The sequence below is a fragment of the Euleptes europaea genome, chromosome 7, assembly GCF_029931775.1.
Source record: "Euleptes europaea isolate rEulEur1 chromosome 7, rEulEur1.hap1, whole genome shotgun sequence".
Taxonomy (NCBI): Eukaryota; Metazoa; Chordata; class Lepidosauria; order Squamata; family Sphaerodactylidae; genus Euleptes; species Euleptes europaea.
The window spans coordinates 86,810,968-86,831,883 of NC_079318.1; the positions used below are offsets into that span (position 1 = coordinate 86,810,968).

The 20,916-nt window shown below is 47.8% G+C and overlaps 1 protein-coding gene across 1 annotated transcript in view; it reads left to right on the forward strand.

Annotated features, from left to right (window-relative positions):
- Positions 1-10,940: 10,940 nt before the first annotated feature.
- GANAB (glucosidase II alpha subunit) overlaps positions 10,941-20,916 on the forward strand; it is a 33,405-nt gene continuing 23,429 nt past the window's right edge. Inside the window, exons 1-5 of the mRNA XM_056852414.1 lie at positions 10,941-11,037; positions 11,657-11,765; positions 12,708-12,835; positions 15,051-15,230; positions 20,226-20,322. Coding sequence (XP_056708392.1) covers positions 10,943-11,037; positions 11,657-11,765; positions 12,708-12,835; positions 15,051-15,230; positions 20,226-20,322 — 609 coding nt within the window. The 5' untranslated portion in view covers positions 10,941-10,942. The remainder of the gene's footprint in view (positions 11,038-11,656; positions 11,766-12,707; positions 12,836-15,050; positions 15,231-20,225; positions 20,323-20,916) is intronic.

Here is a 20,916-nt window from a genome sequence, read left to right on the forward strand (position 1 = left end):
CTGCTGCCTTAAGACTCTGCCTTAGCTTGGCATGCGGTTGTGTTTTAGGGGTTGGCGGGGGAAGCTTTCCAGCTTGTCTAAAACCCTGCTTGTAAATGAACGGAGAGCTATAGCAAAATTGTCCAGCTGGGCATCAGATGGAAGGGTAGGGTTTTTTTAGGGGGGGGATGTAGCAGGCGATGTTGGCACTCTTTCCCAAACCCTGGTAAATCCAACATTGCCTGAAAAATTACCCCAGCTGTCTGTAGTTTAGTTCATAGAAGGTGGCTTTTCCTCCTTAAATAAAGAAGGATGAAGGTGTGCTCATGCTTTGGCTATAGCCAGTCAGTGATAGTCAGGCCTGATCTACGCTGCTGTGTGTCATGTGTCAGCTGACATAGCTACATCTACATAGCCTGGTGTGATGTAAGCTGAAGCTTCTGGGGTTCTCTTCCTAGTTGGTTCAGGCCACAAAACAAGAGACATCTGTTGTTTCTACTGACTGAACATGAGCAGCTTTTGATTGTCTTGCCATCAAATCCAGATCACAGCAATTCAATTGAGGATCTAAGAAAACCTATAAGGGTTGTGCAGAAATGTGTTCCCCAGTGTACAAAAAGGAGTATGTGTGTGAAATATTGTGATCACTCTCGCTGTATTTAAAAAACAAAACAAATCGGACAAGAGGTCTGTTCAGTTTTGTTGAAAACTAGATGAAGTAATAACCACTTATTTGCACTGATCTCTGTTGGTGTGCGTGTGTCCGTAGCTTTCTGGATCCCTCTGAACTCGTGATGTTTTGCTTTGCTGAAGAGAGATGTGTGAGTTGGGAAGTTTGCACATCACCAGGTTATACAGATCTCATTAAGGAGACACAAGCTACATCAGCTCTGAAATAAGGCCACCCTTCTTCTATAGTGCAAAGATTTCTAAATGATGTTACCTTGCCTACTATGGCTTATTTTTCTAGGACCCATTTCTTTCTTGGACTAAGGATTTGCTAATGTGTTCTGCCTAGGGTTGCCAGACCCCTGCCAGAGGCAGGGGATCCCCCACTTTGGGCCACTTCTCCCTGGTGCCATGGGTGGGGGATTTTTTACCAGGCTTAAAATGAGGCCTAGGCCTTGACATCACCATTGTGATGATGTCACTTCCAGAAAGCGACAATGTGGGAAACGCTCTGCTTTTTGAGCAAAAACCTATGGTGAAAACAGCTTCTACCGCAGGGTTTTTGTCCAAATACCAGAACGTCTCCCACGTTGTCAGGGACATGATGACCTCACTTCCTGAAGTGACATAATCATGCAGGTGACGACGAGGCCTAGGCCTCATTTTAAGCTTGGTAAGATCCCTCCACCCACCCCTCCCCCGCTGGTAGCCGGAGGGGGGGACCTGGCAACCCTAGCCCTCCCCTGACGTGAGATAGCAGCTCCCTCTTTGGTTGGTTCTTGTAGGTTATCCGGGCTTTGTAACCATGGTCTTGGTATTTTCTTTCCTGACGTTTCGCCAGCAGCTGTGGCAGGCATCTTCAGAGGAGTAACACTGAAGGACAGTGTCTCTCAGTGTCAAGTGTGTAGGAAGAGTAATATATAGTCAGAAAGGGGTTGGGTTGAGCTGAATCATTGTCCTGCAAAAAGTATCAAAGGTAATGTGCTAATACTTTTTGATACTTTTTGCAGGACAATGGTTCAGCTCAAACCCAACCCCTTTCTGACTATATATTACTTTTCCTACACACTTGACACTGAGAGACACTGTCCTTCAGTGTTACTCCTCTGAAGATGCCTGCCACAGCTGCTGGCGAAACGTCAGGAAAGAAAATACCAAGACCACGGTCACACAGCCCGGATAACCTACAAGAACCAATGAACTCTGACCGTGAAAGCCTTCGACAATATCCCTCTTTGGTATTTGTTAAAGTGGATCTGAGCAGATCATCACCTCACAGTAGCATTCTTGAATTTGTGGTGTTCTAATTTGGCATTACAGGTGTAGAATCAGTTTACTTCCCCCCCCCCGCATTTTTGCACCCACACAAATGCAGCAGGGGGGGGGTTAGCAGTGGAGTCACACCTCAGGAGTCACCTGTCTTTGTCACTGGCTTGTCACTCCTGATGAAGAGAGCCGTGAGAGGGCTCTTTGTGATTCTGCTGAACAGCTAGATTTGAGTCCAGTAGCACCTTAGAGACCAACAAGATTTTCGGGATATCAAAGAGAGTCAAAGCTCCCTTCATCAGATACCTTCATCAGGTATTGTGATGAAGGAAACTTTTACTCTTAAAAGCTCATACCCTGAAAATCTTGCTGGTCTCTAAGGTGCTACCAGACTCTAATATAGCTGTTCTACCGCGGGCCAACATGGCTACCCTCTGAAATTGATAATCCCGAGTGCCCTTTAGCCCAGATGGCCTCTGGGCCGCTCCTGCTTTTCTCTCAGGGCTGACCCAAGTACTCAAATTATTACTTGGCCGAAGCAGCAAAGCAGGCACTGGTGTGCAAGTCCTCAGCCCCAGCCAGCCTGAGCAACACTAGAGAGTTGCTGGCATTTCTTTCTTTTTACATTGTTAAAGCCTAGTGTGAATGGGGTGGTGGTGGGTTAGTTTTTTTCTAAATTAAAAAAAATAAGAAAGAAGGAACTTGTATCTTGTGGCTTTCATTTACGAATTGAGGGCTGATAGTCAACTATATTTCCAGTTATAAGCTGGATGGAGAAAGGAGTGGATGTACAGAATGATCCAGCACATAATGTTCCTGATATTAGAAAGGGGGAAAAATAAGCAGTACTCCTCTGCAGCTAAGCTTGGCACACTAGTGATGTGGGTTTTGCGGCATAGACTGTTCAGACACAACATTCCAGGGACTTCTAGAGCCAAAGCCCTTTTTCCAAGTACTTGATGCCCTTAATAGAGGAAACATAAATAGACATGTGGGGGGACTGTAAAAAGTTTATGAGGAGTCCGTAGGAACACTGCAGTTGTGGTTGATTTTATGAGTTACATTTTTATCCCACTTTCTGTGATTTGGGAAGTTAAGGCAGCATGGAGAGGCTCTCTGCCAGTCAGATTGCTAACTGGAACAGCTTGCCTAGATTGCTGGATAAGGTGCCTTCAGACCACATCTTGCCTCTGTTGGATGGTGGGGGGCTGAGAAGGGGGAGAAAATCAACCTGTAAGAGTAACACTGCAATTGCACTGTAAATTATCTATACCTATGTAATTATTTCAACACCAGTCTTGTGTGGGGGTGGTCTTTCCTGCTGACTTGCACCACAGGTTTTGTCCCGGAATCTCTGCTGTTCTTCTGCAGCTAATCCCTCACCAGTGGCGCTAGGGGGATCTCTGTCCATTTCACTTGTTTTCTGTAGGAAACCAGGTGAAATTTACAAAAGGCTTTCCTTAAAAACCTATTTTGGGGAAGATGTGATTCAGTAGCAGGGATTCCCAGCCCCCGAACAGTAAACTGATGTGGTATTGTAAATGTAACATATTTGCTCTTGCCTGAGACTCTTTTATATATAACCTCGGTAAAGGCACCTCTCTGTAAGTTCTGAGGTGACAAGTGTGATGCTGCCTTCCTGCCTTTCTTAGGGTCTCCGACTTAGATTTGCTGCCACCAAAGGCTTTGGCCTTAGAATTCTTAACTGGACCCAAAGAATGGATGGCTTAGTCGTACATGGCAGACCTGTCAGTGCGTTGGTGTGACTGTGTGGTAAAGGGGATTCTTTACCTCAGTTGTTTTCACGTAAACTTAATAAACAGTTGTGTTCACTTAAGCAGTAATAGTTTATTTAGAAGTGAAACAGAGTAACAGTTTCAGATAGGTGCATCAGCATAATGGTTTCAGATAGGAATAGTTCTCCTTTTTCTAAAGTTCCTTAAACAGACCTAGCCAAAGATCTTGTTACTCTCTTGTCATGCTAATATAGCTTAATACTGATCAGGGCTGACCCTGCTTAGCTTCTGAGATCTGGTGAGATCGGGCTAGCTTAGACCATATATAAGAACAGAAGAAAAGCCCTGCTGGATCAGACCGAGACCCATCACGTCCAGCAGTCTGTTCCCACAGTGGCCAAGCAGGTGCCTCTAGTGCCAGACAAAGAGTCCAGTAGCACCTTAAAGACTAACAAAAATATTTTCTGGTAGGGTATGAGCTTTCGTGAGCCACAGCTCACTTCTTCAGATACAGCTAGAATGTGAATTCATCTGTCTTTAAGTAGAGGAGAGTGAATTCAGACAAGCATTAGTATGTCTGTCTGTACCTGTGCAAGTTTCTTCACAAGGTTGATGAATTTCCATTCTGTACGGCTAAATGTGGTGCCTTCCATTAAGACAATTCACAGTGGGTAGCCCTCTCCTCCAGGAACATGTCCACTCCCCTCTTAAAGCCTTCCAAGTTGGCAGCCATCCATCACATCCAGGGGCAGGGAGTTCCACAATTTAACTAAGTTTTGAAAGAGAAAGGACAATTGTGGACCTGATAGTGAGATGTGGTCATGCTGCTTCAGACAGTGCTGGCTTCGAGTTACAGCCAGCTCTTTCAGGCATCAGGCAGTAAATAAATTACATTCCACCGACATTGACTAATCCCAACGAGTGCCTCTAATTACTCTTTACACCAGAGGAGACTCAAAAATCCCTTTTCAGCAAGGAACCTCACAAAACGTTTGCCAGACTTCATCCTAACCGAAGAGATAAATTTAAGATGTTGCCTCCTGACCGGAAGTCCCAGCTTCGACCCTCCCCCCCCCCGCCTTCCTCGGTAAAGAACCCCGGAGTCCGAGCAGGTCGCCCCCCTCATCCCCGCCCGAGCCAGAAGGAACGCCCCCTCATGAATAATTACGCCCTCCCGGGGGCACGCCTCTCGCCGCGCCATTGGAGGAGCGGGGCAGGCGGAGCCGACCCGGAGGAGCCAATGAAGCCGCCGCGCTCCGGCAGGGGAGGAGCCGGCCTGCATCCAAGATGGCGGCAGCGGGAGGGCGGTGAGTGCGGGGCCCGCCTGGGAGGCGGCGGGCGGCGGGGAGGAAGCGCCGGGACCGCCGCCCTGCCCGAGATCAGGGACCCCCCCCCTGCCCTTTGTATCCAGCCCGTCCGCCAGCCCCGCCACGCCCCCGCCCCACGTGGCCCCCGCCCGCAAGATCCCCCTGCCCTGCCTGGCCCGCATCCTGTCCTGCCAGCCTGATATCCCCACCCCACCCCCGCCACGTGCTCTTTACTGTCTCCCTGTTGCTGCTCCCTGGGCTTCTCCCGGTGGGTCTGCAGTAGTAGAAAAGGGCAAGAGTCCAGTAGCACCTTAAAGACTAACCAAAATATTTTCTGGCAGGGTAGGAGCTTTCGTGAGCCGCAGCTCACTTCTTCAGATACAGCTAGAATGTGAATCCATCTGTCTTGAATACCACACCTAATCCCATCACGCCTGCTGTTCACATTTACATACTGTTAACATTTACATACTGATGCTTGTCTGAATTCACTCTCCTCTACTTAAAGACAGATGGATTCACATTCTAGCTGTATCTGAAGAAGTGAGCTGTGGCTCACAAAAGCTCATACCCTGCCAGAAAATATTCTTGTTAGTCTTTAAGGTGCTACTGGACTCTTGCCCTTTTCTACTACTGGGCTTCTCCCAGGTTCACAATCCCCGCATGCACGCTGGTTCCCCATCACCTCCCCAAAGCCTGTCGTTTCTAGCCCTTCCCCAGCTCTCTTCCTTCCCACTCCCAGGGTGTTCCCCTAGGCTCCCTTCCTAAATCCCTGCCGAGTTCCGGATCCCTAGCCCTTTTCTTTCTCAGTTGCTTGATTCTCGTTTGCTTGTCCAAAGTATTTTTTTCCCCTTCCTCCTGTCTCTTCTCCTACCCACCAAGTCCCATAAATCATGTTGTTTGCTGAATTCATTGCTGTGGCTCACGAAAGCTCATATCCTGCCAGAAAATATTTTGGTTAGTCTTTAAGGTGCTGCTGGACTCTTGCCCTTTTCTATTACTCTTTGTTCGTCTTTGCAATAGCTCTGTTGAAAGGCTTGCCTTAGGCCATCTAAGTGGGTTCCCGAGAGAATTGAGATTTCTAAATCTCTTGCTTGCTGCTTTGTCTGGCACTTTTTGTAGATCTCTATTATATTCGTGTTTTAAATTATTTGTTTGCATTCGCTAGGGCTAGGTTCTCTCAGCAGCAGTTGAGATTCACAAAGACTGTGTCTCAGGTGTTGTTGCTTTTGAACCATGTTCATTCTTTGAAGTGGACCTGCACGTTTCTGTTGTTATAGTTCTCTGAATAAAAGGACTTTCACCCTTTGGCAAGAATTCTGACCACATCTTGCCTTAACTACTACAGCAGCGTCAACGGTGCACGCACCATTGTATTTTTTGACATTTTCATAGAATCATAGAGTTGGAAAGGACCACCAGGGTCATCTAGTCCAACCCGCTGCACAATGCAGGAAATTCACAACTAGCTCCCTCCACACCCCCACTGACCGCTACTCCATGCCCAGAAGGTAGCCAAGATGCCCCCTCTCTCATGATCTGCCTAAGAATCAACATTGCTGACAGATGGCCATCTAGCCTCTGCTTAAAAACCTCCAGGGAAGGAGCACTTACCACCTCCCGAGGTAGCCTGTTCCACTGAGGAACTGCTCTAACTGTTAGAAAATTCTTCCTAATGTCTAGACAGAAACTCTTTTGATTTAATTTCAACCCATTGGTTCTTGGCCGACCTTCTGGGGCAACAGAAAACAACTCCACACTATCCTCTATACGACAGCCCTTCAAGTACTTGAAGATGGATATCATATCACTTCTCAGTTTTCTCCTCTTCAGGCTAAACATAACCAGTTCCTTCAACCTTTCCTCATAGGACTTGGTCTCCAGACCCCTCACTGCCTTTTGTTAGTCCTTAGCTTTGCTTCTCTGTCTACTTTGGTGTCGAAACAACATCCTCTGTACTTCATAAAATAACTGAGAAAATCCTACCCACAAGAGTGTGCTATCTGCATTATAGAATCATAGAATCATAGAGTTGGAAGGGACCACCAGGGCCATCAAGTCCAACCCCCTGCACAATGCAGGATATTCACAACTACCTCCCCCCTCCACACCCCTAGTCACCAGAAGATGGCCAAGATGCCCTCCCTCTCATCATCTGCCTAAGGTCACAGAATCAGCATTGTTGACAGATGGCCATCTAGCCTCTTCTTAAAAACCTTTAGGGAAGGAGAGCTTACCACCTCCCGAGGAAGCCTTTGGCACAACTCTCCTGTAATGTCTTATTACAATGGGGGAGACAACAGAAGTGAGGGCCTTCTCAATCATCGTTGTTTAGCACCATAAATGTGCACAGTGTTTTATAGCAAAGTCATAAGACATTGCAGGAGAGTTGTGCCAAAGTTTTTGCAACAAAAAAAGATGTTTCAGAAAGAACTTGAAGGAAGTGAGGTGACATCATGCAAGGGTTCCCAAGAGGTCATCAGAAGTATATAGGGCAGCAAGGGCAGAACTTTGAAGAAATGAGGGTGGTGGAACCGGAGGAGAGACAGTTGCAGACTGGGGTGTGTGGGGGACATAAGTGCAAAGTATACCTATTCTCTCCAGGATCAGAGGAGCACGCCTATTATATTAGGTACTGTGGAACACAGGCAGGATAATGCTGCTGCAATTGTTTTGTTTGGGCTTCCTAGAGGCACCTGGTTGGCCACTGTGTGAACAGACTGCTGGACTTGATGGACCTTGGTTTGATCTAGCATGGCCTTTCTTATGTTCTTAAGTGCAAAGTTTTAGGAAAAGCTGTAGACGTCTTGGAAGGTAAAGATACTTCTCCTGGTTCTGGGAGCAGACAGGAAGCTTCTGGTGGGCTTTAAGGATGGGCATTGCGGGAGTTAATGGCTTTGCGGCTAGAGTACAGGGGAGAGATGAGGGGACTGGCATATGACAACAGAAGAGCAGAGAGGCTGCAATCTTATTTGCTCTGTGTGGAATGAGGAAGTGAAATGGCAACTTCCCGGATGTGAGGAATGAGGGGGAGAGGAGAATCTAAAATGTGGCTAAAGCTTCATATCTGTTCTGTGGCACTATAGACAAGTATGGGGGAGTATAGAAGGAGAGGGACACATAGGAAAGATGGGGAGCTCGGTCTCGGAGAAACTGGTTTTTGAGACAATAGAAATCTGAGACTGTTGTGGTGGAGAGGGGAACCTTCTGGGACAAGAGGCGGAGCTGGGTGCCAACAGCAGAAGAGGATGGAAAGGTTTCCAGAACCTGATATTTCCAAGTGACAGGCCCTGGGCAGGCTGTTTCTATCCCTGGCACGTGGCACCCACTTTGTGTCTACAAACTGCTGGTTGTGGCCTGTGTGGAGTTTGGATCCGGCCTTTGCACTTTCAGCAGGTTTGCTTTTCTCTTTGGCACTTAGTTCTGGTGTCTGCCTTGGGCTAGAAGCTATGCTGGACTTTGGAATAAAGCAGCACATGGCTCCGGTACATCCTGGAGTACTTAAAATATGAGACTCCGTTCTCCAGAGACGGAAGGAGAGACCTCCGAAGCTGACTTCTGGCGGCGAGCTTATGAGTCGGCCCTGTCTTTAAAATCCTTGCTTGTAGTAGTGTTTGGCCCTCTAGAAATCGTTAAAGGGCTTGTGAAAAATCTTGGGGGAACATGATGGAAATGTTCCAGATGCACAGACACAAACATGCTCTCTCTCTCTCTCTGGGTTTCCAAAGCTCTCAGGAGCTTGAACGGACACATTTCTCTAAAAAAAAACCTTACAGCTGGTGGTTTGTTGCTTTCAGCAATCTGTCCCTTCTGCAGCATTTGTCTGTTCTCACCTGGCCTTGTTTTGTTCCCTCTTGGTTAACCTGTAAAATAATATCTTTCTGCATACCTGGGGAGCTGCTCAAATATAAACAGGCCCTTGCCTTGTTTGTGGGTAGCGCTGTTGTGTGGCTTTTGCTATCAACCTAGGGCCTAGACAGTTTATTAGACTATTAGACAGAGTGATCATTCTTATCCCCACTGTTACTGGTCTCTTGGTAGCTCTGGCTAAGCAGAGCGGCTATAGTGAGTCAGCCTGGTGGCCCCCCGTTTGAAATTGTTGTAATCCTCGCAATCCCTCCAAAAGCAGGATTTTGGGGGAGCCATTTCTGGCTGCCACAGGAAAGGGGAGGTGCTGCAAAAGTCTTGTTTTCCACTCGCAGAAACTTGGCATTGGATCTACCCCATTTACTTCTCCCCAGTGGGGACCTAAAGCGGTTTACATTGTTGTCTTTTCCATTTTTTCCTCACAAGAACCCTGTGAGGTAGGTTAAGCTGAGAGTGTGTGACTAGCCCAGGATCCGTCAATGGCAGAGCAGAAGTTCAAGCCTGAGAGGGTTTAAAAAACAACAACTTTTCCCTTATCATACTGCATTGGAAAGTTTGGTATGGGGAGAACTGGGGTTTGGGAATGGATGTCTCATGGCATTCATCCCACCTATCCCGTTTTCCCTCTCCAGGGCCCTGTTAAAAGGGCTCAATCAGACTAATTTCCCATCCCCCTTTGTACATCTCCCCCCCCCCCCCAGTAATTGGTGCTCAATTGCCCTCAACATTCCCTCCAGCAAGCAAGGTCAGTTCTCATCAGACTGGTGGGATTGTTTTTGTTGGGAGGTTGGGTCATCTTTTGTTCCGTTTTAAAACTAATATATTTCCCCAAGCTGAGGAAGACCCTATGCAGAAAACCGTTCTTTGTGGGCGGACCCACCAAATTTGTTGTTGACAGAAGTGATATTACAGAGAGAGTGACTCTTAGTAAATTGATGGCAGACTTGATAAATCAGGTTGGAGGTTTCCTTATTTGTCTCCAAGTCACCACATTCTGATGGTGTTATTGTTTATTCGGGGGGGGGATGGGGGTTAGAGCTCACCAGCATCCCCAGTGCATTGCTTATCTTAAAAAAATACACTCCCTGGTTTTAAACTGTGCTTTGCAAATACAAATTCTTAATCTGTATATCTTTTAAACATACGGACACTATTAAAAAAAAAATCATTTGAATTCCACATTTTGGTATGTCGGGATTTTTCCTGCCCTGTTTGTGTCACCTTTGGTGATAAAGGTCAGAAATCCAAACAGATAAATTGGGGTGTGTGTTTAGTGCCGTCGCTTCTGACTTATAGCGACCCTATGAATTAATGTCCTCAAAAACAACCTATTATTAACCGTTCACTCAGGTCTTGCAATCTGAAGGCCGTGGCTTCCTTGATTGAATCAGTCCATCTTATAGCCATCTCAGTTGCGGGGGAGGGGGTAATTTTTCTCCTTAATTTTGTCCTTTGGGCCTGTTCTTGGGTGGGGTGGGGGTCAAACAAAGTCCAGTTGTGTGTGTGGCCTTGATTGTGATATGGGATTCGATGCCGTGTCATCAGCCCTCCTGCCTGTTTTCCTCCAAAGCATGTGAGAATTGCTTTGCTGGATTGTACCAAAGTGATGCCTCACCTGGCAGAGTCCCGCCAGATGCCAGAAGCGTTCTGCGAAAGGTGGTGGCTCTCCTTTCCTGCCAGCAACTGGTGCTCTAAGGTATCCTACCTTTGCACATGGGAGGAGCCACAGCTGTTAGCTGTCAGTAGACTTCTCCATGTCCTTGCCCCATCCTTTCTTAAGAGCCCCTTCAGATGGTGCGCCCCGTTGCCGCTTCCTGTGACAATGAATCCCATAAACTAGCAATGCATTGTGTAAAGAAGCGCTTCCTTCATATGGAGAGTCAGTGTGGTGTAGTGGTTAGAGTGTCAGACCAGGAGCTGGGAGAACCAGGTTCGAATCCCCGCTTTGCCCATGGGAACTTGCTGGGTGATCTTGGGCCACTTGGTCTTAGCCTAGCCTACCTCACAGGGTTGTTGTGCTTTGGGTCCCCGCTGGGGAGAAAGGCCGGGTATAAATGAAGTAGGTGCATTTTTAATAAAGGGACTTATTTCTTTGTCCTCTTTCCCACCAGCTCCATGATGGTGGCTGTTGCTTGCTTAGCGCTTTTGTTGGGGGTGGCTTGCGCCGTGGACAGAAGCAACTTCAAGACCTGTGACCAGAGCTCCTTTTGCAAGTAAGTGGGGGGGGGGCTGTCAGCTGAGGAGGAAGAAGCGGCGGAAGGACCAGTTCATTTCCAGAGCAAGGTTCCTAATTCCTAAGGAAGCCTCTTTTTTTAGTTAATATAAGGCTACCATGTGTTTCTTTACTACTGCTCCCTGTCTTACAAGGGGCTTATAGGTTCCAGTTAATGCTAGAGGAGAACCAAGTTACTGCTAGCTTTTACGTTCTCCAAGGCAGAGCCTCGCTGTTGCTTGCTTTTCTGTCTCGGCATTTCTGGGTGTAGTTTGAAACCACTTTTTACAGGCTAAGCTAATTAAGTATGCAATACCTGTGGAACTCAAAAACTTGTCCACTAATCTTTGATGGTGTAGCTGGTCCTAATTAAAGGTACTGTGTAGCTACTTTTGGATGTCTTCTATTCTAATGGACCCACTTGGGGCTGCCTTCAGTTTTTTAACTCAGGCGTAAGGAGGCGATGAAAGAGAGCCATTCTTTGGCATGAACTGAGCCCGAAACTTTCCCCCGGTGGCCAATGGTATGAAGACAAACAAGCTGCTGCTCTCCTGAGGCAGGGAGGATGGTGCTGCTTCTTTTTTTGTGTCTGTGTGCCTAACCTTTATTTGCCTTTTCAGGCGCCAGAGAAATGTGAAGGCCGGACACTCGCCTTACAGGGCCTTGCTGGGTTCGTTGCAGCTCAGCCAGGATTCCATGAAGATACAGCTTGTCAATGAAGCCAACAAGGTAAACCGAAGGGCAGAGCTGAAGGGGGGAGATGAACAAGTCACACGTGCACACATGCAGCCTACCGCAGAGGGTTGTTGCGCAGATAAAACGAGAGAGTGTCCCTACTCCTCCGCCTTGAGCTCTGTGGAAGATAGGTGAGATAAATTATGTAATTATAAATATGTTGAGAGCTGTGTACTTCAGAAAATCTTAGACTTTGCTCAGACAATCTGTGGGCCAGGTGGTAAATTCTGGGTCTGGAGCGTATCGCTTCAAACTAATATGGTAGAAGGCTACCTTGTATGAAACACCCCCAGAGAGAAAAGTAGATGTCTAGGTGAAGGGTTCAAATGAAGCCTTCTTTCTGATGTGCTAATTTTCTTGGTGCATGGTATCCCACCCCCCCACACACATACACACACACACACACACACACACACACATTCAAACCATGCAATTTCCCCAACTTCACACATTTACCACCTCTTCCTGCTGCTCTTGTGAACTAGGTCTGAGCACTTTGCTGGACCATTGTGTGGAAAGCTATTATAACCAATCGTTTCCAATAATAATTTCTCAAAATCTGACAATATGGTGGGGGGGGGAGAAGAAGAGTTGATTTTTTATATGCCGACTTTCTCTGCCACTTAAGGGAGAGTCAGACTGGCTTAGAATCACCTTACCTTCCCCTCCCCACAACAGACACCCTGTGAGGTAGGTGGGGCTGAGAGAGTGACTTGCCTAAGGTCACCCAGCTGGCTTCATGTGTAGGAGTGGGGAAACAAATCCAGTTCACCAGATTAGCCTCTGCTGCTCATGTGGAGGAGTGAGGAATCAAACCTGGTTCTCCAGGTCAGACTCTGCTCTTAACCACTACACCACACTGGGGGACGTGTTGAAGGTTAAAACTGAACCCTGAGCCCTTGGCAGAAGAAGATTTGCCTTGTTCTCCCTCTCTAGGTGCCTCTCCTGCTTGAAATCTATGGCTTGAAAGGGAACATGACCCGTATCCGGATCAACGAGTTGAACCCCCTCAAACCCCGCTACGAGGTACCGGATGTGTTAGTTGGGGACCCACCCACTACCAGGTATGCCCATGCAACAGGGCTCACTCATTGAATTGCGGGGGAGGGGGTAGAAGAAAGAATTGCGAGACAGCTGCTGCATTTGGTTGATGGGATTTTTAGTCTGGTTTTTCCCCCAGCTGTTTTGGGCACCAGTCTTCAGCTAATCAGCACTTCAGTGCAAACTGAACTGTAGTGGGAAATACTTCTTAAGGAGTGGAGATTCTACCTCCACCTGAATGTAGGTATGATGGAAAGATGAGTGGGGACACGACTGCTCTCTTTAAGTATTTGAAAGGCTGTCAGTTAGAGGAGGGCAGAGAGCGGTTCCTGGTGGCAGCAGAGATAAATCTCACAATGGATATAAATTAAGGCCAGCTGGATAGTAAGATTTTTTTTTTTAACAATAAGAGTAATTCAGCAGTAGAATTGGCTGCCTAGGGAGGAGGTGAGCTCCCCCTCACTGGCGGTCTTTAAGCAGCAGCTGGACGAACACTTGTCAAGGATGCTTTAGGCTGATCCTGCATTGAGCAGGAGGTTGAACTAGATGGCCTCCATGGCCCCTTCCAATTCCATGATCCTGTGGCTGCTGCCTGCCTCTTTGCAATTGAGGGGTTGGCCTATTGAGGGGATCCAGCACACCCTTGTTTGCCTTTTTTCTGTGCTAAGTGGCTCAGCATGTGGGGAGGGGAGAAAACATTGCCCTGTGGTGCAGAGCCAAGCAATCACATGTGGGTATATCGCAGATTGAGCACTGCTGTAGAGAGGGATAACCGATGCCGGGCGGATATTGCTGAACACTGTAGAGACTCACGGTACGTTGCTTCCTCCATCTGTATTTTACAAGCAGCAGCTGTTTGGGGGTGCTGGGAGATCAGTTGTGTGTGCTACTCTGGTCTCGTCTTAGCCCTGTGTGCAAAGTGTTTGATCTGCATACAGAAGATCTCTGGCTCAGTCTTTAGAACCTCTGCTGGCGGAGCTGGAGATGTCTGCCTGCAGTTCTGGAGAACTTCTGCCTGTCAGGGTAAACCGTATTGTGATGGGGGGAATTGTTGGTTCAGTTTTCAACGGCTCCTTCTGTAACGGGAGAGGAAAGGCAGGAGATTGTCTTGCCTGCAGGCACGCGGAGCTATCTTACGCAGCATCAGACTTTTTGGTCTGTCGCAGTTGGTTTTGTCTACTTTGACTGGCAGCAGGTTTCAGGTTGAGGGCTTTTTAACTGGAGGTGCCACTGCTTGAACCTGGGGCTTCTGCATGCAAAGTAGTTGCTCTGCCTCTGAGCCACGGCCCCTAGGATCAGACCCAGCAGGTAGACTTCATTTGCTTTAATGATGGATTGACAGGAGAGAGAGGGGGGGTGTTTGGAAGGCCGCTCTTCTAAGAAAGGTTGAAGTTGAAGACTTGGGTGATGGTGGACCCTGGTCCTCTTGGTGGAAGAAGTTTCTTCTGCAGTAAGTCTAATAGTCCATGGGTGTCAAATATACAGCCCATGGGCCGGCCCCTTAAGAGTTCCATAAGCCAACCAAGGCAGCCATACACACTGATCTGTGCTGGTGAGCCTAGTGCGGGCTTGCCAGCTGAGGCAGCCACCCCCAGTCCCAAGGTGTCAATTATCAAAGACTGTTAAATAAAAGAAACTACTGTAAGAATGTTACTTCTTTAAGCATGTTTGCATTTTAAATAAACAAGAAAGTCAAAAAGTAATGAATGGGCTTCGCCTGGGTCTTCTATAAAGTTTACATCTCCAATACCTGGCATGAATATTTATGGTACACATGACTCGGCCCGGCCAAGTGACATTTGTTTCATATCCGACCCTCGTAACAAAAGAGGTCGACTCCCACGTAAGCCAAATCACAGTCAGCTCAGATGGAGAATTAAGAGTCTCCTCTGGGAAGAGAATGCCCAGATGGCAAAACAGGTAGCCAAATTTTGTGCGATAGCGTATAAAGTTCGACCCCTAATGTTGGGGCATTGCAATTAGGTTAAATCATAATTTGGTCCATTTTAGTCTGTTATGAATTATTTGGAAATTTTAATTAGGAATGTTTTTGGCTGAACTGCTATAACTTTGTACCTTTTGTATAAACAACGCATGTGTTTTACTGGCTTATGCTGTATGAATAATAAATCTGACGCCCGTCTTTAAGGGGCCACCAGTCTCTTTGTTCTCTCCCCTACTGCTGGAGCTTCTGTTCGCTCATCCCAGCCCTGGCCGTTCTTTTCTCCCGCTCCCAAGGTTATCGGTCATGGGCCGGGACGACAACAGCGTGGAGCTGTCCCTGGGTGAAGGGAGCCACAAGCTCATCCTGACGGCCAAACCGTTCCGCATGGACCTGCTGGAGGGGCGGGAGCTGGTGCTGAGCGTCAACTCCCGGGGGCTGCTGGTCTTTGAGCACCTGCGCCTAAAGAAGGAATCGTGAGTACCCGGGCAGCGTGCTTCGGGATGGGGCGGCTCTTCATGGTCACAGCTAGTTACCCATCTTCCTCCAGGCTGAACTTGAGACACTCTTAGGGTGGGGGGGGAGAGGCCACTGGTGGTTGTCCACCTTCCCTCGTTAAGTTGGAGGGGAGCCTGCCTGCTAGCGTGGGGCAGTCTTAAGACATTTGGGTTAGCATTCATGGCTTTTAGCCTTCTGGAGAAGATGGCTGACCGAGCCTCTGTAATCCGCACAGTTAAATTGTGGAACTCCCTGCCCCAGGAAGTGGTGATGGCTGCCAACTTGGAAGGTTTTAAGAGGGGAGTGGACATTGTTCATGGAGGAGAGGGGTATTCATGGCTACTAGTAAAAATGGGTGCTAGTCATGATGCATACCTATTCTCTCCAGGATCAGAGGAGCATGCCTATTATATCAGGTGCTGTGGAACACAGGCAGGACAATGCAGCTGCAGTCGTCTTGTTTGTGGGCTTCCTAAAGGCAGCTGGTTGGCCATTGTGTGAACAGGCTGCTGGACTTGACGGACCTTGGTCTGATCCAGCATGACCTTTCTTATGTTCCGCTTACTGTCCCCATGGAGGCCAGCCTTGCTGTTCCAGAAGGGAGGGTATTTTATGTAAGGATCACCAGGGTTTGGGAAGGGGGGCAGTCCCCTTTTTCTCCAGCAGAGTTCTGCTGAGAGCGCTACTCTCAGTGAAGCACTTAGCTTCTTTGTCCCATGCAAAGGGGCAGTGCTGAAAAGTCCTTGCCCATGGGAATATCAATGAGGCCTCGAAGCAGGGGGTAACTTTAACAAAGCCTTTGGGGGAGTCCTCTCCCACCAACAAGCGGCATCATAGTATCAAGTCTGAATTTAGGTAAGAGCAAGCAATTGGACCGGCCAACAGTCCCCTTTAAGCTTTTTACCTTTGGACATTGGGTTGGGCTTTGTTTTCCAGGGGTGAGAGCTTTAGGAAAGCAGCAGGCTATCCACAGAGGAGTGGGGGTGGGTTGGTCTGCTTATCCTGCCATCCTTCTGCCCTATTTCCCCCCCCCCCCCAGTTCACATGGTGCCGGGCAGGAACAGGGCTGGCGGGTTCTCAGCGTCTCTACGATTCCGCACACTGACTCTCGTTGTTGTTTTCTGTTTTTGTTGGTTTGTGCCTCCCCCACCCGCTCACCCCCCCAGTTTCTCGGATAAAGTTAGTAGCACGGTCGTTAGCATGTGGGATAGGATCAAGAACCTTTTCTCTAGGTAAATCTGCAGCTTCTGCTACTGTTTCTGAATCCTTCCCCCCTCCCTTTCCCTTGTGCCTAGACAGCGATTCCATCCTTCCCTACCTACTCAAATAGCTTGGGAGGTTTACTTTCTCGCCCTGTGTCCGGATTTAGGCGCTCCAGGGTTATCCTTTGTTTTTGTTTTGCTGCCTTCCGGATCCCTGGGGGGGAGGTGATCTTGAAATCTTATGTCTCCTAGATCGACCCAATCTTTGTGGGTCTATCTATGTAGGCTAATGGGGGAAATAATTCCTTGAGGCCCAACAATGCAAGCAGAGGCGCTCTGGGGAGCAGCCAAGTGAAAACAGTGTTTGTATAAAAAAAAAAAAGTTTGGCCATGATCCAGCCACAGGGAAGAATTCTGTGCATCACGCTGATATCAAGAACAGTTAATGAACTCTTCTGGGTTGAAAAGATGGCACGTAGCACGGGCTGGATTGTGTCCATTTGTCCACTTGATCTGTGTCTCTGTGGTGGAGGGTATTCAGTAATTGCTTGACTGTGGGCCGTTCAACAAAGTGGATTGAATCCTGTGGATTGGATCCAATCCTTGAACAGTGGTGCCTTTCCCCAATGTAAGAGGTGTGTCTTGCATGATGGAAGGGCTCTGCTGTTAGAGGATACGATCTACAGGATTCAACTCATTGCATTTTTCTTGTTGAGCATATAAGTGTGTTTCTGCGATTTTAAAGTATTCACCAAGAATGTGTGAATGCGAATAAGAAAAGTGTACTATACAGTCAAGAGAACCAGGATTGGCTCCAGTTCCACAGAGCATTTACTCTCAGGGACACAACAATGTCTATTGGCATATAATGTGTAGGAAGGCCTTGTGATTGAGGCCACACAGGATGTAGTAATCTTAAGGTTCTTAACAATGGCTCATTTCTGGCAATAATGGTTTGCATTATTCATGGAGCTGGTTTAAACCATGGTTTGATGCTACCTAATTAAACCTGGGGAATTCTTGAGCTGACATGCCACCCCCTTGCTCATAGTCAGATAATAAATTATCACAATTGGCCATTCCACTTGCAAACCAGGCAGGGTTTTGATGCTGGAATCTTGATTTGTGTGAAGCACCCAAACAATAGTTCACCCATTTGGCTACAATAAGGAAAGTCTATGTCTTACATTGAAGTACTGCATTAACTAGCCATACTGGAGGAGGGAGTTGAACCATACATGCCCAAGGATACCCCTGGTTGATTTGCTTAATTTGAGTCACAATTTGGAGCCTAAACCATGGTTTGAGCTTCCAGATGTAGACCAGGCAAACCCTGGTTTTGAGCTGCTTGTTTGCCCTAAGCTCAGCTTTCCCTATTTCTGCAAAGCTGCAGCCTGTGGAGGCAGAACCGTGTCCACGACTGTGGTTTGTTAATACAGTTAGCATATGGTTTCTGGACTCTGCTCGCCAGCAGTAAAGGCTGGCTTCTTGATTTGGACGAGTCGCACCAAGCCACAGTTAAGCTGCATTCAAGCTATGGTTTGACGTGATGCATGAACTGATCCTTCAGAAGGCATTGAGAACCAGAACCAAACCCTGCACATGTAACAGACAAAGACTTATTGGGCATCTTGATCGCCTGGTGCATTTCCAGGTTTAAAATGTTGGGGTTTTCTAGTCCAGCTTTATGGTTACACCCAAAGCAAGTGGGTATTGAGAAGGTGGAATAGATTATTTCTCAACCATGCGCTTTTGAGGCCCGGTGGATCTCAGCTTGGTGGTGGGGGCTGTGTGGGAATGGCATGCCCCATGCAGGAGGGCAGCGGGCACGAGCTATCTTTTCACCCTCTTGCGGGAAATACTCAAACTGGTGGGCTGCTGGCTACGGTTTCCACTTTCTCTGTCACGCAACCCTAGGGCTAGAGGAGAGCTGGCATCCTTCCAATTCCCTGTTAAACCATGCAGCACATCTGCTTTCTCCAGTTATCTTAATTATGGCCAGGGCTCTGTGGATTTTCCACCAGGAAAGCAGCAGAATTCACCATCTTGAGAATGTGTTGCAGTTGCACATTTCTAGCCCTTACAACAGAAGCTTTAAAATTATGCTGTGTAGTTCATGGTGACGTCTCTGAAGCCACAAGTGGGGCTCAGAAGAGCTTTGTTGCCCTTTGTGATACCTTGCTGCAAGCAACAGAAGCAGAACGAACGACACACAGCCAGCAAATTTGATGCTACATAATTCAACCAGGGGAATTCTTGAGCTCTTTCAAAGAGGCAGGCACCAATGGCAGATGTAAATTTCTGTCAACTGGGAATTTGCTTTCCTGTGGTTTTATTTGACATACGCAGAACCCTGACAGGTTGTAGCAGAGTGACAGGCACCACTGAGATTCCCTCTCTGCCAGTGTTGGATGCTCAAAGCCCCATAGTTTCCAGATTATCTTCTGAGGACCATAAGAGGAGAAGATGGTTTCTTACTGGGGGAGGGGGGGCTGCAACATGGAGTCAGTAAACTGGAGCAAGGAGCATTCGCTGAACGCACAAGGATCTTTACCCAGCGAAAATGCTGCTGCTAGCGAAGCTGACCTGCAGTTAGATTCAAGATATGAAAAAAATAGAATTTTAATTTGTTTCCATTTTTTAATCAAATGCAGGACACAAGTACAGATTGCTTTAGTATGCTGAGCCCAAATTCATTCATGATGATGAAGTTAATGTCTAAGCCTAATATTTATTGAGTTCATTGTGCTTTAATGAAAAGGCCTTATCAGACACATTGATGTTTACATGGTGGTTATAAGAAAGAATTGATATTTCAGATCAACATAGAAAGTCCCCTCTCTTCATAAAATGCCTTTCAGGTCATTCACACATTTCAGCTTCTTCCTTTCAACTCACTGTATGATCCTAGCTGTGAAAAGAAAATTGTTAATCGCATCTAGGATCTCAATATAATTTCTTTTTAATGGTTGTTGGATTAAAACGGTGCCCTTGATTGATCAGGCAGCAGATTTAAAAAGTGCAGGCCTGATCAGAAGAGGCTTTTTCCCTCTTCTTTCCCTCACGGGGAGGGAATACCTCTTCTGAGAAACTGGATATCCCCTGAGGCCCAGGTGGCTGGCATTAGGCTCCCAGCATGAACTCAGCTCTTGCTCCCAGAATCCTTTGGAACACCACATGGATTCTGTGGCAGATGAGCAGTGGGTTCCTCCACAGTCATTTGATTCAGCAATGGTTCCCGTGGTGAGCCTATATAGGAAGCTTTTTTAAAAAGGTTTCCATCCAGAGGCATCAAGAAGGTGTGCACCTACCTCTCAGGTGAGGGAACGCCTGGTCAGGGTTTCCTTTCTGTTCCCAGAGGCCCAGCAGGGACTCCCCTCCCCTTTCTTCTTGGGGCCCAAGAAGCTGTGGCGGCCGTTTTGTGTGGGCATTCACTTTCTTCATGATGAAGCCGCAGTGGCATTTCCAGATTAAAAGATCAATTTCCCCCCAGAAGCTTTCCCCCCTCACACACACATGCGCACAATTGGGGAACGCCACAGCCAGCCCTTGTGCTGTTCATTTGCCCCACAGCTGCCCCTCCCCTTCCCCTCGCTCTGCTAACTGGCTGGGCTGTGAGCTGGTGTGTGCCGCTTGTAGTGACTAATGGGTCCTGCTGTTGGTTGGGGTGGGTGGGTGAGGGAGAAGGCCTACGTTCCCTTTTCTTGTGTGTGAATGGGGCAGGGGGGGATCCGGGGCTGAGTCTTCCTTTTCTCCCTCCTTTTCTTCCAGAGAGGTGACGAAGGAGCCAGCGTCCGAAGGGGAAGGGGTCGCTGAGGCCTCGGAATCCTCTTTGCCAACGGAGCAGGAATCCGCCGAGAGTGAGAAGGTGAGGGTGACGGCGCCCCTGCAGCCAGTGAGCAAAGGGGGCAAATGAAGGCGAGCTAAGGGGCCTGACCCGCTGTTCCCATCTAGGGATGCAATTATGCATGGGAGGCCTCGGTATTTGTACGGCACTTGTTTTTCAAGGGTTCAAAGCCGGTTAAGTGAAGCATTAAAAAAAGGTAAAGGTCCCCTGTGCAAGCACCGGGCCTTTCCTGACCCATGGGGTGACGTCACATCCGACGTTTACTAGGCAGACTTTGTTTTACGGGGTGGTTTGCCAGCCAATGCCTTCCCCAGTCATCTTCCCTTTACCCCCAGCAAGCTGGGTACTCATTTGACTGACCTCGGAAGGATGGAAGGTTGAGTCAACCTTGAGCCGGCTACCTGAAACCGACTTCTGTCGGGATCGAACTCAGGTCATGAGCAGAGCTTTTGACTGCAGTACTGCAGCTGACTACTCTGCGCCACAGGGCTCATATAAAGTGAAGCATAGTGGCTGAGAAAATGATCTGTGATGGCGGTTGGGAGGTCCCCTGGTTCAAATCATGCCTCAACTACAGATTAGGTGGATGGTCTTGGGCAAGCCACTGTGACTCAG